The sequence below is a fragment of the Nannobrachium achirus genome, assembly GCF_963921795.1.
Source record: "Nannobrachium achirus genome assembly, chromosome: 22".
Taxonomy (NCBI): domain Eukaryota; kingdom Metazoa; phylum Chordata; class Actinopteri; order Myctophiformes; family Myctophidae; genus Nannobrachium; species Nannobrachium achirus.
Window position 1 is genome coordinate 2,377,331 of NC_137829.1, and position 27,436 is coordinate 2,404,766.

Consider the following 27,436-nt stretch of genomic DNA (forward strand, 5'->3'; position numbering starts at 1 on the left):
CCGTAACGTCTGAGGAAGAGCCTCCCTGCTTGAGGCGTTACCAATACAAATACCCACGTGGGGAGCAGCATTCTGGTGTGCGGATTGTATTGTTATTTCATGTCTAAACTTTGATCCTGCACACAGCCCGGCAGGACCGGATGTGTGTGCCTTTTGCCACTTTGTGACACATTTTTCATTGACATCAGTAACATGTCACTAGTCACTACTGTGACGTGTCTTTAAGGGTGTAGTAGTGCCATTACTGTTGTATTGTTGTCTTTGATGGTGTCGTGACAACTCATTACTGCTGTACCTTGTTGTCTTTGATGGTGTCGTGACAACTCATTACTATTGTACCTTGTTGTCTGTGATGGTGTAGTGACGACTCATTACTGCTGTACCTTGTTGTCTTTGATGGTGTCGTGACAACTCATTACTATTGTACCTTGTTGTCTGTGATGGTGTAGTGACGACTCATTACTATTGTACCTTGTTGTCTTTGATGGTGTAGTGACGACTCATTGATGTTGTACCTTGTTTACCTTGTTGTCTTTGATGGTGTAGTGTAGGGATGGGACGATAAGCGATATTATCGTTTATCGTGATAAAAAAACACTGACGATAATCGTATCGTGGAGATTTAATTTATCGTGATATCGTCCTCTGTCATGCACTGGGATCAATTCACCTTTTATTTGCCGAGCTGCATATCCGGTACCACTTAAACCCTCCATAATTGGTAAAAGGTACTTATAATATACATACTCATTTGTTTCGCTCTCTATCAAATGTCTTTGCCAAAATATAGCCGATCTGCAATTTTTTTGTAAATGTTCCGCCCCAGGATAATGGATTTTGATTATCGCGATAATATCATAAATCACAATTTCTTTTGTCATAATAATCATGATATGAAATACAGTATCGTCCCATCCCTAGTGTAGTGACAAGTCATTACTGTTGTACCTTATTGTCTTTGATGGTGTAGTGACAACTCATTACTGCTGTACCTTGTTGTCTTTGATGGTGTAGTGACAACTCATTACTGCTGTACCTTGTTGTCTTTGATGGTGTAGTGATAACTCATTACTGCTGTACCTTGTTGTCTTTGATGGTGTAGTGACAACTCATTACTGCTGTACCTTGTTGTCTTTGATGGTGTAGTGAATAGTGATAACTCTTTGCTATTGTACCTTATTGTCTTTGATGGTGTAGTGACAACTCATTACTGCTGTACCTTGTTGTCTTTGATGGTGTAGTGATAACTCTTTGCTATTGTACCTTATTGTCTTTGATGGTGTAGTACACCTCATTACTGCTGTACCTTGTTGTCTTTGATGGTGTAGTGATAACTCATTACTGCTGTACCTTGTTGTCTTTGATGGTGTAGTGAATAGTGATAACTCTTTGCTATTGTACCTTATTGTCTTTGATGGTGTAGTGACAACTCATTACTGCTGTACCTTGTTGTCTTTGATGGTGTAGTGACACCTCATTACTGCTGTACCTTGTTGTCTTTGATGGTGTAGTGACAACTCATTACTGCTGTACCTTGTTGTCTTTGATGGTGTAGTGACAACTCATTACTGCTGTACCTTGTTGTCTTTGATGGTGTAGTGACACCTCATTACTGCTGTACCTTGTTGTCTTTGATGGTGTAGTGACAACTCATTACTGCTGTACCTTGTTGTCTTTGATGGTGTAGTGACAACTCATTACTGCTGTACCTTGTTGTCTTTGATGGTGTAGTGATAACTCATTACTGCTGTACCTTGTTGTCTTTGATGGTGTAGTGACAACTCTTTGCTATTGTACCTTGTTGTCTTTGATGGTGTAGTGACAACTCTTTGCTATTGTACCTTATTGTCTTTGATGGTGTAGTGACAACACCTCATTACTGCTGTACCTTGTTGTCTTTGATGGTGTAGTGACACCTCATTACTGCTGTACCTTGTTGTCTTTGATGGTGTAGTGACACAGGCTCTGTCTGTGGCCAAAGCGCTCGGTGATCTCCTTGGCGTTGCGCTCCAGGTCCACTCGGGGGAACAGGGCCAGGTCCCGCTCTATCTGGGGGTAGGAGGAGGGACAGTGCATGTGTCTCTGCCACACAGAGCCACTAGGCTGGGGACAGTCACAGCCCTCATGGTACACCGGGCCTGGGGACAAGGATTCGGGACAAGAATGAGCAGGAATGTGGAGGAGGATAGGTGCAGATGTGTGTGCGTGCGTGCGTGCGTGCGTGCGTGCGTGTGCTAAAGGTGCTGTAAAAGCCACTGTTTCCCCAGACACTGGGTCAGTAACCCATGGGTCCCTTAATTCTTTGGTTTCCAACATTTTGTTTTTCATTATTATTATTATTTCAAAACATTAAAAAGAAAAAAAAAACATTCAAAAATTGTCATGAATAAAAATTTAAACGATGATTAATATTGCATTAATAAATGAAAGAAAAATCTAGGAAATTCCAAAAATTTGAAAACAGACGTTTAAGAAGTAGTGAAAAATAGCCGATCTACAAGCTTGTAGATCTGCTGTTTTCAGACTAGTTTGGGTCCCGGGGAAATCTAATTTCTCTTTTGGGTCACAGGCTAAAAGGTTTGGTAACCACTGCTGTAAGTGATATCTTTTGGTTAAACAAAACGTTTTAGTTAGTTTAAATATATTACTGAATATTTTTGATCTATACTTGCTCTGTACTTGGTCTGCACTTTTTTCTCCCTCTACACAGAATCTCAGCCGAAAATAGCAGATATACAAGCTTATAATGTGTCAAATGTATTAATATACACAATATACATATTGTACATTTGTACATATATACTGTATATATCTCTATCATCTCCAAGTTTCGTATTTTTTAATGCCAATGCAATGTTTCTAGTCTACTCTATTCTCCATTGTGACTCGTTACACCCCCAGCGTTTACCTTTCAGGATGAAGGGAGACCTGCTGACGTGTTTGTGGTTGAGCAGGACGTGGACGTGCAGGTCGCTGTAGCTAGCGTACATCCTGTAGCGCACCAGGAAGGACCCGTCTCCGCGGTCCAGGACCTGAAGCCAGATCCTGGTGAACGGCTCCACGGGGGAAACCATCTTCACCTCGAACGTCTTCTCACCGGGCGACGCCGTCAAACTGTGGCGAGGGGGGGGGGGGGGGAGAGGAAGAAATGTTGAGATAAATAATATATTTGTATTATGTTTGTGATTCGCCCTGACTAAGTGTAATTATGAGTACCACACGCCTCTCTCTGTTGCGATCCCTACCTAATTGTTAATTGTGAATTTTAGTATTCATGTAGACCCCCATATTACTCTTACAGTATGTATTTATTTGTTTTCACTCCTATGTGAATTATGGATTTTGATGTGTATAGAGCTATGAATTATATAATTCCCTTTGCATTTTCTGTACAATGTTGGGTGGGGGTTGTTTGCTTCACGGACGGAGGAAGTTGTCGCTCCTACAGGACACTATAAAATGTGACACTTCCCATGCCCACAGTATACAACGCTGAGGAAGGCGTAAAACGCCGAAACGCGTTCGTTGTTGCTGGCTGCTCTGCAGCATACCATGCCAACCTTAATGTAAAATAGAAAGTGCCTTAAGAGGACTGTTCCGTGAGTGCTGGTGGTCTCTTTGAGAATCTTCTTGTAATGTTGAAAGCTGGACCTGTTGTGTGCATGCCATTTTGATACCCTTGTTTTATCTATCCCAGCGCTATTCAACCTGTGGCCCGTGGGCATGCGGCCCACGGGCCATAACATGGTCATACCAATACAATATACAGTATATATACACTTGTCTATCGTCACTGTCGGGCAGAAACCTTGTATCTCCAAGTTTCAAATGTGTACGTTCTTTCGCAAAGCAAAGCCCTGCTTCATCATACAAGGCTGTCGCACAAAAGTAGTGAAAACAGCAGATCGGCTGTTTTCACAACTTTAAATAATTTTTTAAATGATAAATACAAAACCAATGGTTATGGACATACAAGGTTTCCACCCGGCAACGATGATATATATATTTCTTTTTTTTTTTTGGCCAAATTATTTCTGATGTAATTTTTTCAGTTTCTCTTTGTACCAGCACAAGAAAGCGTTTTCTTCACATTTTGTGAATAAAGCCTCATTTTGTACCTTCATCATTTCATCATTAATCATTTCATGACAATGAAATGATCAATGAAAAAAAACGTTTACAAAATATTGTGGTGGTTCTTCTGTGGCCTACTGTGTGCATACATCCACGATGTGGTGCTAATCAGTCCGGCGGTTTATGAAATTATCTCGGGTCACACAATTAAATCTACTTCAAATGAACAGAGGACATACTTCAGAATGACGACACGTCAATGACGCATGTGTGTACTTACTGTGTAGGTAATTCATTAGGACTCACTGAGTACTCCCAGAAATGGTGTTGGCCTGGTTAAGTTATCATTATAGTCGGCCCTTTTGTCTCTCTGTCATGTCATTCTTTAAACTATTATGCGGTGAACGGAATAATGTAATCCATCCATAAACTGGGCTGTAAATAGACATTTGAATATTAGTTTTTTGTTTGTTTGTTTGATGTAGCACCTAACCCTCTGTAGTAACAATGATGCACTTTGTATGACAAGCAACATGACTGGAAGCATATCATATACTATACGTAATCTTTGGGAGGACAAGAATATGACTAAATATGACACCCACACTGACTGCTGTGCTGTAAGTCTACACACTGGTGGGGCCCCTGAATGTGGCCCCAGGGTAGGTGTTAGGAGGACAGAGTCAATGGAGGATGTCCTCGAAAAACACCCATTCATGTCTAGCCTGTGACACACAGAGGCTGGTTCAGCTTTCTGCAATGTTACACCCTGGTGTATTTTACTACACCGCTGTATTTTACTACGCCGCTGTCGTTACGTTGCACTTAATTGACCCACACACAAACATACAAACGAATGGACAATGTGCCAAAGAAAATGGAGGCTTAAGGGGTCTGTAAACTCTGAGAGAGAGTGTGTACACATTTAACCAAAACGGAACCGTTAACACATCCAAGACCTGAGGCCGATTCGAATGTCTTCTATCACTATGTGATCGCTATGTGCTTTTAATGCTTTCCTGATTTGTATTAAACAAGGTGTGAAACTGTGCATTGTTCTAAGGATACCTTATACAGGTTTCTTTAGTCCATTTCAATGTGTTTAGCTTTGTTTCTCTGACCTTTTGAATGTAGCACTTTGAGATCTGTCACAAATATAAAGTGTGCTACCAATAGAATGTATTATTACCCCCCCTCCTGCCCCCCCACCCCTCCCTACCCGTTCCCTTGTCTCTCCCTCCCTCCCCCCCTTTCCCTTGTCTCTCCCACTCTCCCCCCCTTCTGCCCCCCCCCCCCCCCCCCCCTCTCTCTCACGGCTCTTTAGCCTTTGTAAAGTGTCTTGAGATAACTTGTTATGATTTGACACTCTAATAAAATTGAATTGAATTGAATTTAAAAAAGTTTTCTGAAAAACCTTATGCTGCTATATGGTATCACTATTTCATGTCAAGGACCCAAACAATGTTTGAGAAATGTTCACTTTAAAAATATATATTCAAAGATTTGCACAAGTTGGCTTATAGATGTGCTATTTTTGACTAGCCAAAGTATGAAATAATGGTTGAAGTGGTTTTAATGGGTTAAGGGTTAGGGTCCACACAGTAAAATGTAATAGAGCTTTTCCCAGCTACGCCCAGCAGGGATCTGGGACCACAGGGGCAGAACAAGGACCAGAGTGGAGGCGGTTTTATCTCCACACTGGCCTGGGAACGCCTCAGGATTCCCCAGTTATTTACAGGTGGCAAATATGTGTCCAAAAGAGATGTCTAGGATTCTCTGCTGGAAGGAACTGCCACCTCCACCACCTGAAGCTGAATGGCCTACCGACGGCCTAGGCCTAGAATTATTGAATGCTTTAACCAGTGAAAAATAGCAGATATACAAGCTCACAGCGCGGCACCGAGTGCCGCGCTGCGAGCTTGTAGATCTGCTATTTTTGAAAAAGTCGTGAAAATGTGTGCAAATCACAATGTGTCGCGATGAGACGCATTGTGAGCTTGTAGATCTGCTATTTTCATAATTATTAGTATTTCATAACTATTTTGATAACTTGAAATAGGACATTCTGCATGCACAATGGGTCATTTCTACTTTTGGTATGTCTGGAATTTAAACAAGTATATGTTTGAATTCCAGACTTTACTTGAGTATTTCTATTGCATTATTGATACTTTAATAATTGAGTACTTTTTCCAAAACTGGTTTTGGTCCACTGATCCACTGATCCATTTTGGTTCCATTTGTAACACGCAGAGTTAAAGCAAACAAGATGTTTTATTATTACATTATAACGCCCAAGTAACAGGCTATAGGCCTACACACCTACGATATATCGCTGTAATAGGGCCCTACATACTGTTTAGTGTCTACTAGCCCAGTGATTCTCAATCTGTGGGTCGGGACTTCCAGGGGGGTCCCCAAATTATTTTGGGGGTTCCCCAGATGATTAGCTTAATGTGCAACATTGTTTTCTCAATCAACAGCAAATGTTATGTGTATAGAGGGTATCTGCAGATTTCTAAAGTGACAATTTAAGGACTTTTCAATACCTCTAAAATGACAAATTAAACATTGGCCAAATTGCCAAATATTAGAGGCAGGAATTGTGAAAATAGCCGATCTGCTATTTTCACAATACTGTAGAAGCATGTTATACAAAACTTCTCAGGCCCACCTAAGCGTGGGGTGGCTCACAGTAGCTGACAGAGTACAGCATCTTGCATTGGGCCTGGTGTACAAGATACACTACACCAGTGTGTCTCAACCACTGTGCCTGGGGACCTTTGGTGTGCCCCTGAGAAGGGTCAAGTGTGCCCCTTGAAACTGCTTGAAAGCCAGTATTGTGCTTTAAAAATGATTTAAACTAGTGAAAACAGCCGATCTACAAGCACACAACGCCTCACGGTGCGAGGCGTTGTGTGCCTGTAGATCTGCTGTTTTCACTACTGTTGTGCGACTTGTATGATGAAGCAGGGCTTATACTTTGCGAAGAAACGTACACATTTGAAACTTGGAAACTTCTTCCCGACAGTGGCGATATTTACACCCCTGTATTATGTTCGTGTGCCCATGGATTCTTGGGACATGAAAAGTGTGCCCATGCAGAAAAAAGGTTGATAAACACTGCACTACACCACCAAGAGATATGTACCTGACAAAATACTTCCTAAACGTCAAGGATGTCCACAGTTACAATACCAGAGGCAGCGCCACAGACCATGTCCAACCCAGATTTGGTTCAAACAAAGGGTCAAATTCATTCACTCCTGCTATAGGCCTACCATTAAAATGTGGAACGCCCTACCGAAGGCCTTAAGGAATGTGAATCCCTAACTTCCTTTAAAACCGCTCTGAAAAAAAAAAAACACTTACAGGCGGCTGCTACTCGAAAATGGTAACTTTAAACCTATCCTATAACCTTACCCTCCCCCTGACCCTTCTTTGTAAATACTTTTTATTATGCATTGTTGTTTACAGTTTTTCTTTTTTCTTTTTATGAGCGGTGGTAAACCGCTCCATAGAGTGGCTGTGTGTGTCTGTAGCCATTTCTCCTCATGTTTTGCCATAGCAATGTGTGTGTGTGTCTGTAGCCGGTACATCCTATAGACTTATATCCTAGTCTGAAGACGTTATGCAAGCACGACCACCACTCACTTCACATTGGGTGTGATTTTTTTTTACTTATTTTTTTCTGATGATATCTACTGCATAGTAGCCTACTGTGTTCTATCTGTCTGTCATTCAATATTAGGCTATATCTGAGTAAAAGAAAGGGATCTCAATGGAAATAAGCCGCAAAGGCTTACCTCAGTTTCCTTTTAGTTGACCTTTGTACCAGTCAACTGTACTGAAACATGAAACTTACCTTTCCCTATGCAAAGTCTTCAATCAATACTAGGCTATACTCACTTTCTCCCAGAGCTGTCCACCGCCTGGATGAAGAAGAACCGGGCCGGCAGGACGACGTTCGCCTCCAGTCCGGGTCCCCAGACCACAGCTGCGGCTGCAGCGGGCAGCGGCGCCGCCGGGGCCGGGGAGGAAGGCGAGGAGGGCGGGGTGCTGGAGCTGGAGGAGCCGCTGCCGCTGCCGGTGGTGGTGGTGGTGGTGGCGAGGACCAGGACGAGAAGTCCAGGGGGTTCGAGTCCGAAGAGCAGACAGCACGGCAGCAACAGCCACGAGAACACTTTATTATTATGCAACATGGTTGTTAGAGATGAGGATGAGGATGACTGATTGATTTTATTGAATCCATAAACTTGCCATCATGTCGATGTGGAGGTGATGATGATGGTGATGATGGTGATGATGATGATGGTGGTGGTGGTGGTGATGATGATGATGATGATAATAATTCATTCCCATGGAAGAATGTAAAGGAACAGCCTAAAAAGCGAAGAGGGGAGAAGAGGAATGGAACTCCCCCCCTCCTCCTTTGAGAGAAGATCAATCAGCCTGGAGGAGGATCCGATACAATGTGTCTCTTCTTGTTGTTGTTGCCGCTGCTGCTGAGCTGCTGTTTGTTGTTGTATCCATTTATGTTTACTGTTACCGCGTTATTACACACGTTCTACTGCATTGTTTCAGGAGCTGTGGTATGCAGGCAGCCTGTGAGCAGCAGCAGAGAGAGAGAGTGATCTGAGGCATGCTGGGTAGTGTAGTGTTCTCATTGGCCCCGCCCCCACCCGTCAACACGAGCATAACCAGCATCCGGTGTGTGAAAGAACCACATCAAGAACTTATTTGGACACGCATTGAACTTTTGTACACGGACACGCACACGCACACACACACACACACACACACGCACACGCACACGCACACGCACAAGCACACACACACACACACACACACACACACACACACACACACACACACACACACACACATAAATAATTCTGGGAGATATTTTATTGTATTTTCTATTATTAAATAATTATGCCTATAACTGATTTAAGTACACACACACACACACGCACGCACGCACGCACGCAGGCACGCACACACACACACACACACACACACACACACACACACACACAGCACACACACACACACACACACGCACACAGTCGCACACAGTGGAGTGAGAGGATGATGGAATCTAATGGAAATGGATGAGTAGAGAGAGAAAGAGAGAGAGAGGTGGAACTGGCAAGAGATGCCTCAATGGCGCCGCCCACTGGCCGAGAATAGTGCCTATATAAGACCGAAAGAGAGAGTTATTCCATCACATTATGAAGTTGTTGTGACTGCCTGTCTCCTGCTACATTCAACTAAACATGGTTAGTAAAAGTGACTTCCTTCATTTGATCTTAATACTGAGCAGTTGAAACAACAATTTAATGTTCTCCTCCTAACAGCCTAAATAGTAACTAAGTTGGCTACATTTACTCAAGTTCTGTACTTCAGTAGGACTACCATTTTAAGGTATTTTTTACTTTAATGGAGTATTTCCAATTTTCAGTACTTTTACTTATACTCCACAACATCTAAGAGGCAAATATTGTACTTTTACTCTATTTCAATTATTTGAAAACGTTACTAGTTACTTTTGTATTTTTATTATTATTACAAAACATACATTAACCATTTCAACACAAAACATTTCAGCAATTTGAACAGCAACAGCTCACAATGCGTGCGATGCCACGCATTGTGAACGTGTAGATCTGCTTCAAAAGATGTGTATACATTTGAAAACTTGCATGAAATGGGACATTCTGCATAATAAGTAGCCTATACCTTCTACTTTTAGTAGCCTACTTTAAGTACATTTTGCTACCAATACTTTTGCAGGCCTCCACCGGCACCAACACCCATTGAACCACTGGCTGTTTGTGTACTACTAAAATGTTCCATGTCATTAGACTCACTCTCTCTCTCTCTCTCTCTCTCTCTCTCTCTCTCTCTCTCTCTCTCTCTCTCAGAGAGAGATTATATCTCTCTCAAGTGCTATACACACACTTTTTTTGCATAATTATTCTTTTGCATATTATTTTGCAACTATGATTTGACTATTTAAATCATTATTAACAAAGCCTATTTGGTTTCAAAGTAGTTGACAGTATCTACAGCATCTGTAGCTTTTCCGCAAGATCTAAATGGGCTACATTTGAAAGGAGATTAAACTCTGAATATAGCCTAGATAGGAAACAGAGGGCAACCTTGCAAATACTTCAATCAGTCTGACTTGGAATCTTGGAGTGAATAAAAAGATAAGAAAACAAAATTAGAGGAAAGTTTATTTGCGACCCATAAAACCAGCACGTGACCAAAAATGGGCAGTGACCCTATATTGTCGATATCCGATGAAAACCTTGTATGTCCAAAACCGTTTGTTTTGTGTTTATCATTTAAAAAATGAGTTAAACTAGTGTAAACAGCCAATCTACAAGCACACAACGCCTCGCGGTGCGAGGCGTTGTGTTTCACTACTTTTGTGCGACGGCCTTGTCTGATGAAGCAGGGCTTTACTTAGTGAAAAAAAAAATACAAATTTGAAACTTGGAGATCTGAGATTCTGCTCGACAGTGACGATATGTTTGGCAAACACTGACATCATTATCCTCCTCTCCTGTGTTCCATCCCTCTCCCTCTCCCTGTCCCTGTCCCTCTCCCTGTCCCTGTCCCTCTCCCTCTCCCTCTCCCTGTCCCTGTCCCTCTCCCTCTCCCTCTCCCTGTCCCTGTCCCTGTCCCTGTCCCTGCCCCTGCCCCTGTCCCTGTCCCTCTCCCTCTCCCTGTCCCTGTCCCTGTCCCTGTCCCTCTCCCTGTCCCTGTCCCTGTCCCTGTCCCTGTCTGTCTCCCTGTCCCTGTCCCTGTCCCTGTCCCTGTCTGTCTCCCTCTCCCTCTCCCTGTCCCTCTCCCTGTCCCTCTCCCTGTCCCTGTCCCTCTCCCTCTCCCTGTCCCTGTCCCTGTCCCTGTCCCTGTCCCTCTCCCTGTCCCTGTCCCTGTCCCTGTCCCTCTCCCTCTCCCTGTCCCTGTCCCTGTCCCTCTCCCTGTCCCTGTCCCTGTCCCTGTCCCTGTCCCTGTCCCTGTCCCTGTCCCTGTCCCTGTCCCTGCCCCTGTCCCTGTCCCTGTCCCTCTCCCTGTCCCTGTCCCTGTCCCTCTCCCTCTCCCTCTCCCTCTCCCTGTCCCTGTCCCTCTCCCTGTCCCTGTCCCTCTCCCTCTCCCTGTCCCTGTCCCTCTCCCTCTCCCTCTCCCTCTCCCTGTCCCTGTCCCTGTCCCTGTCCCTGCCCCTGCCCCTGCCCCTGTCCCTGTCCCTGTCCCTCTCCCTGTCCCTCTCCCTCTCCCTGTCCCTGTCCCTGTCCCTCTCCCTGTCCCTGTCCCTGTCCCTGCCCCTGTCCCTCTCCCTGTCCCTGTCCCTGTCCCTGTCCCTGTCCCTGTCCCTGTCCCTGTCCCTGTCCCTCTCCCTGTCCCTGTCCCTGTCCCTGTCCCTCTCCCTCTCCCTGTCCCTGTCCCTCTCCCTGTCCCTGTCCCTCTCCCTGTCCCTCTCCCTGTCCCTGTCCCTGTCCCTCTCCCTGTCCCTGTCCCTGTCCCTGTCCCTCTCCCTGTCCCTGTCCCTGTCCCTGTCCCTGTCCCTGTCCCTCTCCCTCTCCCTGTCCCTGTCCCTGTCCCTGTCCCTGTCCCTCTCCCTGTCCCTGTCCCTCTCCCTCTCCCTGTCCCTGTCCCTCTCCCTGTCCCTGTCCCTGTCCCTGTCCCTGTCCCTGTCCCTCTCCCTGTCCCTGTCCCTGTCCCTCTCCCTGTCCCTGTCCCTGTCCCTGTCCCTGTCCCTGTCCCTCTCCCTGTCCCTGTCCCTCTCCCTGTCCCTCTCCCTGTCCCTGTCCCTGTCCCTGTCCCTGTCCCTGTCCCTGTCCCTCTCCCTGTCCCTGTCCCTGTCCCTGTCCCTGTCCCTGTCCCTCTCCCTGTCCCTCTCCCTGTCCCTGTCCCTCTCCCTGTCCCTGTCCCTGTCCCTGTCCCTGTCCCTGTCCCTGTCCCTCTCCCTCTCCCTGTCCCTGTCCCTCTCCCTGTCCCTGTCCCTGTCCCTGTCCCTGTCCCTCTCCCTGTCCCTCTCCCTGTCCCTGTCCCTGTCCCTGTCCCTGTCCCTGTCCCTGTCCCTCTCCCTGTCCCTGTCCCTGTCCCTGTCCCTGTCCCTCTCCCTGTCCCTGTCCCTCTCCCTCTCCCTGTCCCTGTCCCTGTCCCTGTCCCTGTCCCTGTCCCTCTCCCTGTCCCTGTCCCTGTCCCTGCCCCTGTCCCTCTCCCTCTCCCTGTCCCTGTCCCTGTCCCTGTCCCTGTCCCTCTCCCTGTCCCTGTCCCTGTCCCTGTCCCTGTCCCTCTCCCTGTCCCTGTCCCTCTCCCTGTCCCTGTCCCTGTCCCTGTCCCTCTCCCTCTCCCTGTCCCTGTCCCTGTCCCTGTCCCTCTCCCTGTCCCTGTCCCTGTCCCTGTCCCTCTCCCTCTCCCTCTCCCTCTCCCTGTCCCTCTCCCTGTCCCTGTCCCTGTCCCTGTCCCTGTCCCTGTCCCTCTCCCTGTCCCTGTCCCTGTCCCTGTCCCTGTCCCTCTCCCTGTCCCTGTCCCTCTCCCTCTCCCTCTCCCTGTCCCTCTCCCTGTCCCTGTCCCTGTCCCTGTCCCTGTCCCTGTCCCTGTCCCTGTCCCTGTCCCTGTCCCTCTCCCTGTCCCTGTCCCTCTCCCTGTCCCTCTCCCTCTCCCTGTCCCTGTCCCTCTCCCTGTCCCTCTCCCTGTCCCTGTCCCTGTCCCTCTCCCTCTCCCTCTCCCTGTCCCTCTCCCTCTCCCTGTCCCTGTCCCTGTCCCTCTCCCTCTCCCTCTCCCTCTCCCTCTCCCTGTCCCTCTCCCTGTCCCTGTCCCTCTCCCTGTCCCTGTCCCTGTCCCTGTCCCTGTCCCTCTCCCTCTCCCTGTCCCTCTCCCTCTCCCTGTCCCTCTCCCTCTCCCTGTCCCTGTCCCTCTCCCTCTCCCTGTCCCTCTCCCTGTCCCTGTCCCTGTCCCTCTCCCTGTCCCTGTCCCTGTCCCTGTCCCTCTCCCTCTCCCTCTCCCTCTCCCTGTCCCTGTCCCTGTCCCTGTCCCTCTCCCTCTCCCTGTCCCTGTCCCTGTCCCTCTCCCTCTCCCTGTCCCTGTCCCTGTCCCTGTCCCTGTCCCTCTCCCTCTCCCTCTCCCTCTCCCTGTCCCTCTCCCTGTCCCTGTCCCTGTCCCTCTCCCTGTCCCTGTCCCTCTCCCTGTCCCTGTCCCTGTCCCTGTCCCTGTCCCTCTCCCTGTCCCTCTCCCTCTCCCTGTCCCTGTCCCTGTCCCTGTCCCTGTCCCTGTCCCTGTCCCTGTCCCTGTCCCTCTCCCTGTCCCTCTCCCTCTCCCTGTCCCTGTCCCTGTCCCTGTCCCTCTCCCTGTCCCTCTCCCTCTCCCTGTCCCTCTCCCTGTCCCTCTCCCTGTCCCTGTCCCTCTCCCTCTCCCTGTCCCTGTCCCTGTCCCTGCCCCTGTCCCTGTCCCTCTCCCTGTCCCTGTCCCTCTCCCTCTCCCTGTCCCTGTCCCTGTCCCTCTCCCTGTCCCTGCCCCTGTCCCTGTCCCTCTCCCTGTCCCTCTCCCTGTCCCTGTCCCTGTCCCCGTCCCCGTCCCCGTCCCCGTCCCTCTCCCTGTCCCTGTCCCTGTCCCTGTCCCTGTCCCTCTCCCTCTCCCTCTCCCTGTCCCTGTCCCTCTCCCTCTCCCTCTCCCTCTCCCTGCATGCAGATCAGTCTCCTCGGACAGTTGGGTGTCCTCTCCTCCCTGTTGCTCCCCAGCTCTCTCCTCCAGGGCGGAGGTGGCCTCTCCCAGGTCCTCAGCCTCCTGGCCGGGGCTGTGCTGTGTGTGTGTGTCCTCTCTACGGCCAGGCTGCTGGCGCGCCACGCCTGGTTCACCCACCGGCTGTCCTGCTTCAGCACGCCCCCCAAGCGCTCCTGGCTGCTGGGGCACCTGGGACAGGTATGGCACACACAATCAAAACAATGTGGGCACTATAGGGAGATCTGGGCACCGTAACAGAGTGGAGACCAACAGGGACGTGCAGAGAATGTTAGAGAGGCAGGGGCTGACATTTGTAAAAGGGCCTTTTGGTGAAAATGTTGAAAATAGCAGACCTGCGACGCGTTGTGAGCTTGGAGGTCGGCTATTTTCGGTACTGGATGATACCACACTGAACGTAATCAAGTGAATACTGGAGATGTGGCATAACGGCATGGATTTCTACACAGAGAGGGCAATTCTTTCAACATAAGATGCCGTGTTCAAGTTCAGGAGAGTTTGGACAAGGCAATTCTTTTTAATGCTGCCTTTTCTTCACAAACCCTTTTTGCAAACTTTTGGTTTGTTTACATTACATTGCAATTGTTGACACCTTTTGGTTTGGACCAATGGGCTTGACACACAGCCTACTCACAGAGTTCACACACGCGCGCACACATGCGCAAACGTGCATATACATACACACACACACACACGCACACACACGCACACGTACATTATTTCAAAAGACATTTACGGAATTAGCCTACCAGTGAAATGTGTTTAACACAGAATTATGACATACGACTGCAGGCTGTTTCCACAGAACATGAGAAACAGGATTGTGTTGCAACGCTGTCCCTACATGTCCTTATTGACACCATCTCTGGCCCGGTTGGCTTTACTATCCCGCGGGGGGAAATCAGTCGCCCAGAGGCAGCACAGCAGTTAAGGTTACAGAGGGAAGAAAGTACTGTTGTGTGCATGGATACGTGTCTGTGTGTGTATCAAGCACAAGCACACATAGACATCAAAGGGGACTTGAGTAAGGACTATGGTGAAAGATACACAAACGCCCTCTTTCCATGCTATACCCGAAGGCAGCATTCAGAAGAGAGAATGTCCAAACTCTCCTGAACTTGAATGCAGCATCCTATGTTGAAAGAATTGCCCTCTCTGTGTAGAAATCTGTTACGCCACATCTCTTGTATTGACTTGATTATGCTTAGTTCCAGAGTTCGAGTTACGTGGGTGCCAGTGGGGTCTTAGCTCCCATAGTTAAAGTCTGGGACCCCATAGTCAACAACCCCCTTTGGGGTCTCTTTTTTTCTAAGTGTGTTTTTTTTTTTTTTTTATCGTTTTTTTTTTTTTTTTATGTTCCATTGGAAGAATTTATATTATTTATGTTAACTAGATATACTAAATAAACATGTTAGACAGTAAGACTGAACAATGACATCACACCGTTTAATCCTACTATTCATTTTATTATTATAAATCAGGCGCATTTAATGTGGGGTGTGAGTCTTCCTTTACCGTCCGGGTTATAACACACTCGCTGCAATGGTTCCTACCTTTCCCCCAGGGCCGAGGAGGCCCTGGATGCAGACCTACCCAGCTGCGTGGTCTCGCCATGGCCTGGGCATGGGGTAAGCTAGGAACCACTGCATCGAGTGTTTGTTCTAGCCACGGCCCGGACGGCAAAGGAAGGCGGACACGCCGGACAGCAACAAACAACCAAACAAAACAACGCTGTCTTCTGAGCAAGACTGTAGCCTTAGTGTGCCTGTGCCCATGACAATGTTTTTTTTAGTAAATAAATATGAACCCGACCCGCCTTGTTTTGAGAAGAAAAATACCCATTTTAGCCGACTTTATGCTACCAGAACGGGAACTTTTGGCTGGATGGCTCAGAGCTCAGATGGAGGAATTGGGAACTGGAGGCTGAGCAATAATGGTGAGTTAATATGAACAGAAAAGACTGCCTGGAGTTGTCAACATAGCCAATGTGAAGCCCCAAAGACACCCGAATTAATATTGTGAAAGGAAAAATATGATTTAATATAGGAAATACCCGTTTTAGCCGACTTTATATCCGCGAAATACCCGATTTAATATGATTTAATATAGGAAAGTACCCGTTTTAGGCGACTTTATATCCGCAATTACCCGATTTTTTTTCGCCGCCGCCTTCGGCGGTGGCGAAAGGCCCCCAGAGCTATGGGAGCCCTATTCTGGCGGCGCCTTCGGCGCCTTCCCATAGCTCTGTGGGTATAACTCGTACACTGCTTAGTTCCGTGTGGTACGTATCACACACTGAAAATAGCCGACCTCCAAGCTCACAATGTGAGCCCCTGCTCCAAGCTCACAATGCCCCTGCCTCTCTAACATTCTCTGCACGTCCCTGGTGTGTGTGTGTGTGTGTGTGTGTACAGATGAAGAACAACGAGGAAGGTCTCCTGGAGGTGGACGCTCTGGTCCAGACCTACAGACACTCCTGCTCCTGGTTCTTGGGTCCCTTCTACCACATGGTCCGCGTGTTCCACCCCGACTTCACCAAACCTCTGCTGATGGCCTCCGGTAGGACGCAGACTTGCACGCACACACGCACACACAAACACACAAACACACATACACACATAGATGTTAAATATTTATTTGATAACCATACATTTGCAATCTCACATTTTATACATAAAGCCATGTACATAAAGCTATGTAGGCTACTTTAGATCAGAAGTACAGTAGGTTCATTCATTCATTCATTCATTCATACATGTCCATAGATCAGGGGTTTTCAAACTCTTTTGTCACCCCTGTAAAAAACCTTTTCATCCATGGCACCCCTGAATTACATTGCTATTATAATATATATATTTTTTAAATCTGAATATGAAAATCTTTCTCCCTAAGATACAGTATGTCACGGAGAAATATCCGTTTCCATCAGAACTGACTGAAAACAACTTTATACTTGAGGTTTAACCACTTGAACCACTAGTCTGGGGGGAAGGTTCGCCAAAAGTAGCCAATCTACAAGCTCACAACCCGTCACAACATGACGCGTTGTGACGCGTAAGATGTAAAAATACTCATCAAGTACAGTGCTAATCAGGTCTGTTACTAGTGGGTATAAGTGGTTAAACATACTGTGATATTGATGAAATCCAAATAAGTATGACATTATTCTGAGGCACTTTAGGATCACGGCACTTTGGAAAACACTGCCATAGATGTTCACATAAAGTCACGGACAGGAGTGGTGGTGGACATCATGGAATAAAATGAATTCATTCGGTTTCCTCCATCCTTTCCTTCACGCAGCCTCCATTACTGTGAAAGACGAGCTGTTTTATGGCTTCCTGCGTCCGTGGCTCGGTGAGTTCAAAAAGTATTATGCTCCAATGGGTTTTGTCGTCTACTCAGGCTTTTGAGAGCCCCCCCAGACAGTTTTTAAGTTGCTCAATTCAGTATTTAGATATTTGATATTCATTCCTATACAAACCCATTTTAACCATGCTAGATTAATCCAAAACACACGTCCCTATTGGTTCTGGTGACGTTTACCACTCTCCTGATACGTGAGTGGGGCATGTTATTTCAATAACCTTTTTCATGTTTTCACCCTGGGATATATATTTTGAGCATTTATTTATAATAAGTGAATTTACAAACAATTTTCAAAACCTCTACATTTTCAAAAATAGCCAGCAGAGATGACAAGTATATTACACTGCATTGTAAGCTGGATAACTGATAAAGAACATGCCTAGACTGTGCTCTGTCTACAGTATCTAAATAACATCTACTGTACAGTAGCATAGTCACCGAGCAGGAAGTGCAGATCACAAGATTAGGTGTGAATTCTAGACAGAGATGATACAATCTTTGGTTGACAACAACATGCAGCAACAAACAGCACTTGGTACAGTGAAGTTGAAATATTGTAGGCCTATTGCTCTATTGTAACTTTAATGTAATATTTGTGCGTGCGTGCGTGCGTGCGTGCGTGCGTGCGTGCGTGCGTGCGTGCGTGCGTGCGCGCGCGCGCGTGCGTGCGTGCGTGCGTGCGTGCGTGCGTGCGTGCGTGCGTGCGTGCGTGCGTGCGTGCGTGCGTGTGTGTGTGTGTGTGTGTGTGTGTGTGTGGGTCCATTAATTATTTTCTCATACTGTATATTTTCAGTGCTTTGGTGGAGGACAAAGCAAATTGATTCATCCACTTATCCTTTTTAATTTATGATATTTATGATATACAGTATAGTTATATTTATGATATACAGTATAGTGACATGATTCCTCTGTATTTTGGAACAGTCTTTGGTAGTCTATGTCAATGGTTCTCAAAGTGGGGTCCTGGGGACCCCCAGAGGTCATCGTGGGGGTTTTCCAGCGGGTTAACCACATACTGTAACCCTACACAAACATTAGCTATAACAAGACATATTGGGTATTTTTTGAAATATTCTGAAGTATCTTCAGAGGGGGGTCATTTTAATGTGGGGGTCCTGACATGAAAAGGTTTGAGGAGAACTCCCCTTTGTCGCTTTAGACTTTAACCACTTTAATCATTATTTTATGCTTTAACTATTGAAAAATAGCAGATCTACAAGCTCGCAGCGCTGCAAGCTTGTAGATCTGCTATTTTTGATAAATCGTGAACATTTGTGCAAGTCTTTGAATATCTTTGACCCGATTCTATAAATGACTTCTAAATCCTTCTTCTAAAATCAGTGGTTCTCAAACCCTTTCATGTATTTGGCCATGGACCCCCAGCTCAAAATATGTTGTTCCAGGGACCCCCCAGAAGCAAATATTTGAGTTACAAATGTTCGTTTTAGAAACATATATTCAAAGATTTGCACAAATGTTCATTTGTTCATTTGTTCATTTAAAAAAATACAGATCTACAAGCTTTCAGCGCAGCACTGTGCCATGCTGTGAGCTTGTATATCTGCCATTTTTCAATAGCTAAAGTATGAAATAATGAATACTTAAATGGTCTGCAGGACAGAGTCTGTTGCTAAGCATGGGAGACGAGTGGGCTCGTAGGAGACGACTGTTAACTCCGGCCTTCCACTTTGATGTTCTGAAGAACTACATCACCGTGTTCAATACCTCCACCAACACCCTGCATGTAAGGCACAAGCACGCACGCACGCAGGCACGCAGACACGCATGCACGCACACATGCACGCACACATGCACGCACACAATTTACAATCAGGCATTTAGCAGACGCTCTTAATCCAGAGCGACTTACAATAAGCAAGAATAAGATAATACATCAATACATCAACATCAATACATCACATGCATAGAAATAGTATCTAAGAAAAAGGACGTAGGTAGACCAAGCACCTATTCAGTGAAAAAACACGTTATATAAAACCTTATAAACAAATGCTATCTAACTTTCATGTAAGGTCATTGATAGTAGGCGAGTGCTATGGGCTAACACACGTCTAACACATGCCTTTCAACTCCATTAGCTAAAGCTTCATTTGTTTGTATTATTGTGTTTTTGGTTCCTGGGCTGAAAGCATGTTAGAAGTAGTCCTGCATGTGATGAAAGATCCCAGGAGGACCAAATATCAGTTGATCAGATACTGGTTCTGGTTGAATGTTGAAGTTACTTCCTGTACTGCTTCCTCTGTGGTCAGACAGTGCTATGTTGGCTGTTTCACAACATGGAAACAGAATGTACCAATCATCAGCAACGTAGTAAACAGGGGCATCATTTGGGCTAGATTTCACATTTTACCTAAAACGTCAGGTCATACTATACAGACACATATCTTTCTGCAATTCATTGATCCCTTTAAAAAACATTTTACCTTTTTCTCCTTTTTTTTTTTAAAGAAATATATAAAAATGCAGATCTTCAATTTCACAACGCATCACATCACCATGCATTATGAGATCTATATATTTATTTATTTATTTAAATCTGGGGTATAAGTCACCTTTTTTTAGCCATGCACCCTGTTTATGAAATGACACTTTCTGGTATCTGGTAGAAAGCTAACTGTTTACTGGTTACCTGCATGTCATCGATCATCTGTTCTTGTTTGTTTTCTTTCCTCGTGAATGTTACATGAAACATCTTTTATGCTATTATTAGCATTGCTGCACATCACTACTATACTACTTATAATAATGATGACAATCGTCATCATCAACTGTCTTTGTGTCTCTCTGTCTCTCTCTCAGGCTAAGTGGCGCCGTCTGTTGGCAGAGGGCAGTAACAACATGGAGATGTTCCATCACATCAGTCTGATGACTCTGGACAGTTTACTGAAATGTGCCTTCAGCTACAACAGCAACTGTCAGGAGTAAGGACTACTGATTCTATTCTAATCTATTCTATTCTAATTCTATTCTATTCTATTCTATTCTATTCTATTCTAATTCATATTATTTCTTATATTGTCAGGAGTAAGGACTAGAGAAAGAGAAAGAGAAGAGAAATTAGACGTTTGCAGATCTACAAGCTTACAACGTGTCACTTTGTGCCATGTTGTGAGCTTGTAGATCTGCCATTTTCACAACTTCTTAGACAAGTTTTTATTGTTATTATTATTATTATTATTATTTTAGCGTAGCGATAGTTCGTGTAGACACGAAATCAGACAGTTCTTGCTATTCTCTTCCTCGGACCCCCCCTCATTCATTCGCGAACAAGTTAATTCATTCATACGCCCACAGTCAGTCCGTGTCTCCACGTTCACTCATCCTTACTTCATTCTCATTCGCAACAAGCTACTTCACACAAGCCCTCATTTCCCAGTGCAACTAAGTCTTTTTAAGCAACCTCTGCTCACTGCTCATTCTACATGCTAACCTGTCAAAGCAGGTTGTGTGCTGTCTGTGTTGAAAAATCCTCCACTTCCCCGGCCTCCTCCCTGTGGCATTTTAGCTTCAGTTGTAATAGGATGGATGTAATATGATGAAATGTAGATTGTACTATGTATTCTATGAATTATGGTAATTTAATGATGTAACTGAAAGCTCATGTTTGTGTTTATTATCTGTAACTTGTGCTCTGCTCTGGGGGGTTTGTGATATCAGATCCTGTGTTAGGATATGGTTACACAGATACATCTGTTACGTCACATGAGCAGAGTCACACGCGCCAAACTCGCCAAATAAATGGTAAATGGTTATCCTTAAATAAGTGTCTAAATGAACAGAGATTATTCCATGTTTTTTTATTTCATTCATGAAATGCGTTAGAAAAACGTTGGAAATGTTTTTTAATTGATGGAATTAAAATTTGGAATAATATGTTATATTTTTTCAAGATTCTCCAAGAGTTTCCTACTGACCAGTCATCAAACTATTGGCTCAGGAAGGCGACAAAAACAGAGATTTTTGGTTGAACTACTGCTTTAATGTAGGCTGACACTGAATTTTCTATTTGTTGAATCGCTTGAACATATTTCTGAGCTCCAACATCTGGCTTTGTCAGGGCTCTGAAGTGTGGCCTACATCTGGCCTACATCCTGCCTATACATCTTGGCACAAAGCGCTCAAAGTTTGTTGTTGTACGACCAGGGTCACATTGGCCAAGCTTCGCGGGATGACTAATGAAATTAACTCACAAATAGCACCTCTCACTTCACACTAGTTGTGATTTCTTTTTTATTGGCATGGAATAGCGATTAAGGGGGTTAAATGTCTCCATTCAGACATGTCTCCTTTCCGACATGTCTCCATTCCGACACTAACCCTATCTCTAACCCTTACCCTAAACTTAACCTCTATGGAAGTGTCGCCACTGCAACAATAAGAAGTGGCAACATGTCAATGTCGGAGTGGCAACATGTCGAACATGTCAATGTCGGAGTGGCAACATGTCGGAATGGAGAGCAGTCATCGATTAACCGGGGACATGTCTCCATTCCGACATGTCGCCACTCCGACATTGACTTCTTATTGTCGAAGTGGCGACACTTCCATAGAGGTTAAGTTTAGGGTAAGGGTTAGAGATAGGGTTAGTGTCGGAAAGGAGACATGTCGGAATGGATAGATGTAACCGTTGGAACCAGGCTATACCTTTAATACTTACTTTCATTTTCTGCTCTCTCTCTCTCTCTCTCTCTCTCTCTCTCTCTCTCTCTCTCTCTCTCTCCCCCTCCCTCCCCAGGTCCTCCTGTGAGTATGTGTCGGCCATAGAAGAGCTTGGTGAGTTGATCATCGACAGACGCCAGAGGATCCTCCATCACTGGGACTGGATCTACTGGAGGTCTGAGCAGGGACGTCGCTTCAGGAAGGCAGCCGACACCGTACACGGGTACACCGTTCCTTTTGTATTTACCCTTTAATTTCTTTTTATTTAAACTAGTGAAAATAGCAGATCTACAAGCTACACAACGCCTAGCGGTGCGAAAACCTTTTTCATTTATTTTTTTAATATGTTTTTGGGACAATGAAAAAAATTCAATACAATAAATAAAAAAAAGATTAAAAAAATTAAAAAGAAATGAAAAAAGTTATTGAAAAAAAAAACACTGCCTGCTCACATATTAGGAGGGCGTCAGGAGTCAACAGAAAAAAAGATGGGTGTTCTAATTGAATCTATCATGGTTAAAATGGAGTTTGAAGTTACAATAGGTTTGTATAGGAAGGGCGTGTGTCTGATAAAATGAATATCAAATATCTAAATACTGAATCAAGCAACTCAAAAACTGTCCTGGGTGTTCCCAAAAGCCTGATTAGATGATAAAATTACCAATTTTTAGTTACTTTTAATTAACTGGAGTTTACTTTTACTTCTACTCCAGTACATATTGTAAATATTGCAAATATTATATGCAAATATTGTACTTTAATTCCACTACAATTATTTGAAAACTTTAGTTACTAGTTTGAACAAACACATTTTGAATTAAAATAGCTGAAATAGCTTTTTTTTTAAATGTATGAACATTTTTCAACATGGAAGCAATTATTATTGTTACCCTTATATAATATTGTAAATCATGTAATATTTGTATCAGGCCTACACACGCACACACGCCTCGTTTTCACCAACAAAATGTTTACACGCATCATTATAAACGAAACAGACACTCAATTACAGTAATTGTTTTCCTGATTCGGCTGAACAACGCGTTGTTTGTGTGTATTTTTATTGTATTGTTTTACACCCTGTTCATTTCCTTGTGGCTGAATGTGAATAGCAGCATTTGTGTGCAGGTTCACCAGGGACATAGTCCAGCAGCGCCGTGCCATCATCAACCACCGGAGGGAGACAGAGACCCGAAATGAGCCTGCAACAGAAACAGCTCACAGAAAGAAGGATTTCATTGACATAGTGCTGATGGCAGAGGTAGGTATGGGAGACAGGAGAGATTATTATCCGGGGGGAGGGGGCTGTTTTGCCAATTAATAGAGGGTTAACCCTGTGTGTGCATGTTTGCACGTGTGCTTGCGTGCTTGTTTGTTCTAGGATGATGAGGGTGTGGGTCTAACAGATGCAGAGATCCAGGCTGAAGCAAATACCTTCATGTTTGCAGGTCAGTGGTTGTGAAGAAGCATGTATGTTGAACTGAATAATATGATAAGTGAATGAATATTCTCTGGACAATGTTGTGCATGGGTTCAAATCCATGCACCGCGGTACTTCCGGCTTAGTCGGGCATAGATAGGCTACGAACACAATTGACCCATGTTCAGGGGAGGGAAGGCGGTGGGGCGGCATCTGTCAGAAGTGCGGAAGTGCCAAAAGCACGCTGCCACACTCAAAGTGACTACTGGCCAATCACAGCGCATGTTTTCTGTGACACACCCGGAAGCGTCCACGCCTGCAGCCATTCAGTCTTGGAAAAGTTGCCTATCGTCCAAGACGGACGCCCCAGAGCCGAAGGAGGCGTCTACCGGCGGGAGGAGTAGGACGAAGGTAGAGTAGCTCAGCTATACCATCATCCACCCATGTTAAAACAAGGAGATGGTCTAGAGTCGTGTACTAACTCTTCGCAGCATGTCTCATGTGAGCACGTCTCATTCAACATCCAATCCAATACACTTTATTTATATAGCACATTTTACAACCAAGGTTTACAAAGTGCTGCACATAAGCAAAAATACACCAAGAACATGTAGCAACAGAAGAGATAACATGGGTCTTTTTGCATACTGAGGGCTCCTGGGGGGTGCATTCCTGAGGTTTCTGTCTTTGAATAGGAAAGTCACCTGCTGTGTTTAGCTGATAGTTTGGGTACTGTAAACAGTGACAGTGATCTCCCCTATAGTTTTTGTTACCTCCTCCCATGAATTTCGTCTGAATGGGAGAACCTCCAGCCTAGATACTGCAGTTAGTTAGCTAGCTGCATTAGTATCTAGGCTGGTTATACCAGGCTAGGACGAAGGCTCTGTGACTCTTATGCCAGTGAGGAGCACCCACCGGGAGGCCTCCTCACTGGCAGGTGAGTCGACACACAAGGAGGAAATATAGGCTATAGTTTATTTACCCCCCCCCCCCCCCTCTTCCCCCTCTCTGCGTTTCCAGGTCATGATACAACCGCCAGCGCCATCTCCTGGGCGCTGTATAACTTGGCATGCCATGCCCATTATCAAGACAGATGCAGACAGGAAGTCACTGAGCTGTTGAGCGGACGACAGGAACAGGAAATACAGTGGTGAGAATTACAGAGAAACAGCAGGGAGCAGTGTGTGTGTGTGTGTGTGTGTGTGTGTGTGTGTGTGTGTGTGTGTGTGTGTGTGTGTGTGTGTGTGTGTGTGTGTGTGTGTGTGTAGGCTATATGTCTCCACCTTAGCCCATAGCACTTGCCTACATGTAATTTAGTGTGTGTGTGTGTGTGTGTGTGTGTGTGTGTGTGTGTGTGTGTGTGTGTGTGTGTGTGTGCGTGTGTGCGTGTGCGTGTGCGTGTAGGGAGGACCTGTCCTGCCTCCCCTTCACCACCATGTGCATCAGGGAGAGCCTCAGACTGCACTCCCCTGTGAGCGCCGTGACCAGACAGTACCGCCAGGACATGAGTCTACCCGGCGACAGGACCATACCACAGGGTGAGTGGGGTGGCGGAACACCAACGAAAGAGGGAGTTCCATTTGAATATCATCATCAATTTTCATTGTGTGTTTAATCTCATTGAGTCTTAATGTTGAATTAATGATCAACCCTAGAAGCCCTATTCTGTACCGGTCATAACGGGTGAACATTCAAATTGGCAAAGGAGGGGGAACAAGGAAAGACCGCTGGGTCTGTATCATAGACTGTAAAAGAATATGGACGGTGGAAAGCCATTGGTTTCTATGCTGCGCAAATGAAGCTTTTTTGGCCGTTGTATGGGTGACGCCATCATTGTAGAAATCAACGTTCACTGGTAGAAATGGTACCATCTCGAATGCTATTGGCTGCCAACAGTCGCGTGCAACCGCAGGGATACATGGGACATTGTCTTGAGCTTGCCGAAAATAAAGCATACGAAGAAGAATCATCACAAGCCTATGATCACAAGCCCCTCCTACATCATACCCTGTTATAACATCAAATATAACATAAATTGGACCATATTTTCACAAAGCGCATATCATGGTGATTGAAATGAGGCTTTAAACAAGTGACATGTTTATTAAGGTAAGAAAATCAAATGTAAAAGTTTGGGGGAAATGGATGGAATCCTATGGTAAACATGTTGCTTCTGGTGCCAGAACAGTGCAACTAGCGGCCAATCATAGGAACTTTCAGTTCCCTTTTGCTTCATTTTAAATCGGGACAACTGCACCCCTGGTCTGTAGGGCACAGGGGTCAACACAATGTGTTTAAATTAAGAGGCAGGATTCTTCTGAGCGTTTCTTTTTTGTGTGACCTGTGACCCCTCTGTCTGCAGGTACCATCTGTCTAGTCAGTATTTATGGAACTCACCACAACCCAATGATCTGGACAAACCCACAGGTACAGGAATATTAACCCTTTTCTCTTCTCTCGGTATTTTCCTTCTTTACTCACTTGTGTTTTCTTGTTAACAACACACTGCATACAGCAGAGTTTCTTAAACTTTCACATTTCAAGGTCCCATTAACTCTGACAGTGTACAAATGGAACCAAATGAACCCATAAGCGTTCATTTGGTTCCATTTGTACACTGTCAGAGTTACTACAGACTTGTATCGTTCAATTTAGACCGCCCTAAAGGAACCCACAGAGTCCCTGGAAACCCCTTTGAGAACCACTGGCATACAGTACTGAATTATTACTCAAGAGTGACCAAAAGTTTGGTGCAATACTCCTCTCACATTTTCCGCGCCCCACACACACACACACTTGTGCCATAATGTCAAATTGACCGGCTTCATCAGGAATAGTAGAGTTCTCTGTAGAGAAAAGTTGGATTGTTTAATTGATATTCATTTATTAGTGAATTAATTTCCCCCATGGACTTATATATCCATTTCCATATCCATATATGGAGCTATCGATATCTGGAGTTTGTGATGTCAGATGTAGAGTTATTGGCCATGCAGGAGATCTAAGTGATGATCAAGTTGTCCATGCATGCTTGCATTTTGCTTAGATATACTAGTTTAATATATAAAATGTATTCATGAATTAATTTTCTCCAATGACTTTAATTAAAACTTTTAACGGGTATAATGGGGTTTGCATTAAAGGGCGGGGCATTCATTCCCTATTTACATCGTTCCCGAGTTGGCCAGGTTGTCGCCTAGGTTGCCGACTAGTATTGATAATGGTGACATCAGGGACCTCCATATATGGGCATAAAAGGGTCAAGGACTGACACAGAGATCTCCATATATGGGCATAAAAGGGTCAAGGACTGACACAGAGATCTCCATATATGGCCACTGATGTATTAGTGAATACATTTTCCTCATTGACTTGAACAGAGAAAATTCAAATGGTAAGACGAAATTAATCTGCGAAATTCACGTCACGGCAACCACACTTGCCATTTCCAATTGCATCTTTCTAGTTATTTCTTGTTACTGCTTGATAAAAGGCACCGTTGCTTTAATTAGCCTTGCTTTAATTAACCTACCGTACGTCCAGGGACCCCCAGAGATCTCTGACGGGGGTTACAGGCCCTTTGGAAAAATATAGAACATTTTGATAATGTGTAATAGTTAAGTTTGTGTTATGCTCTGTGTCTCTCAGGAATTTGATCCTCTGCGGTTTGACCCTGCCAACTCAAGGGGGCGCAATCCCCACGCCTTCATCCCCTTCTCCACTGGCCCCAGGTACAGTCACTTAAAGGGGGATGACAGCCGTTTTTCACATTAAGCTACTGTATGTGTCATTTGTACACTCTAGGGCTGATGTGTGGACATTAGAAAGAGTGCCCCACCTTCTGTGCAACGGGGAATTCATCTCAAGCACAAACATTGCGGCAATAATGACTAGTTAGAGCCTTTCAGCCACCTGAGTTATGTTATCTACAGTATATCGTCACTGTTTGGCCAAAACCTCTTAACTCCATTTTTGAGGTTTTTGATTTTTTTTTTTGCATAAATCAGGGCTATTGAACACCCTTTAAATCTGAGTGTTGGTTCAAATAATATTGAACCAATGGAAAGTAATAAAAAGTGCTTGGGACAAAACTAACTCTGCACTGTCTGCCAAACTAGCAAACTCTACCCGATTGGC

At 45.1% G+C, this 27,436-nt stretch overlaps 2 protein-coding genes across 2 annotated transcripts in view; one reads left to right on the plus strand and one right to left on the minus strand.

Annotated features, from left to right (window-relative positions):
- The window catches only part of poglut2 (protein O-glucosyltransferase 2), a 22,899-nt gene extending 14,223 nt beyond the window's left edge, over window positions 1–8,676 (minus strand). Inside the window, exons 1-3 of the mRNA XM_080753640.1 lie at window positions 7,984–8,676; window positions 2,909–3,114; window positions 1,933–2,138 (exon numbers count right to left, since the gene is read on the minus strand). Coding sequence (XP_080609766.1) covers window positions 1,933–2,138; window positions 2,909–3,114; window positions 7,984–8,276 — 705 coding nt within the window. The 5' untranslated portion in view covers window positions 8,277–8,676. The remainder of the gene's footprint in view (window positions 1–1,932; window positions 2,139–2,908; window positions 3,115–7,983) is intronic.
- The window catches only part of cyp4f3 (cytochrome P450, family 4, subfamily F, polypeptide 3), a gene marked incomplete at both ends in the record, with an annotated part of 20,661 nt that continues 1,580 nt past the window's right edge, over window positions 8,356–27,436 (plus strand). The window contains 13 exons of the mRNA XM_080753511.1: window positions 8,356–8,373; window positions 13,780–14,010; window positions 16,245–16,389; window positions 17,134–17,187; window positions 18,816–18,943; window positions 20,020–20,141; window positions 21,956–22,102; window positions 23,008–23,140; window positions 23,261–23,327; window positions 24,320–24,449; window positions 24,704–24,837; window positions 25,662–25,726; window positions 26,948–27,030. Of these exons, the coding sequence (XP_080609637.1) occupies window positions 8,356–8,373; window positions 13,780–14,010; window positions 16,245–16,389; window positions 17,134–17,187; window positions 18,816–18,943; window positions 20,020–20,141; window positions 21,956–22,102; window positions 23,008–23,140; window positions 23,261–23,327; window positions 24,320–24,449; window positions 24,704–24,837; window positions 25,662–25,726; window positions 26,948–27,030 (1,457 nt within the window). The remainder of the gene's footprint in view (window positions 8,374–13,779; window positions 14,011–16,244; window positions 16,390–17,133; window positions 17,188–18,815; window positions 18,944–20,019; window positions 20,142–21,955; window positions 22,103–23,007; window positions 23,141–23,260; window positions 23,328–24,319; window positions 24,450–24,703; window positions 24,838–25,661; window positions 25,727–26,947; window positions 27,031–27,436) is intronic.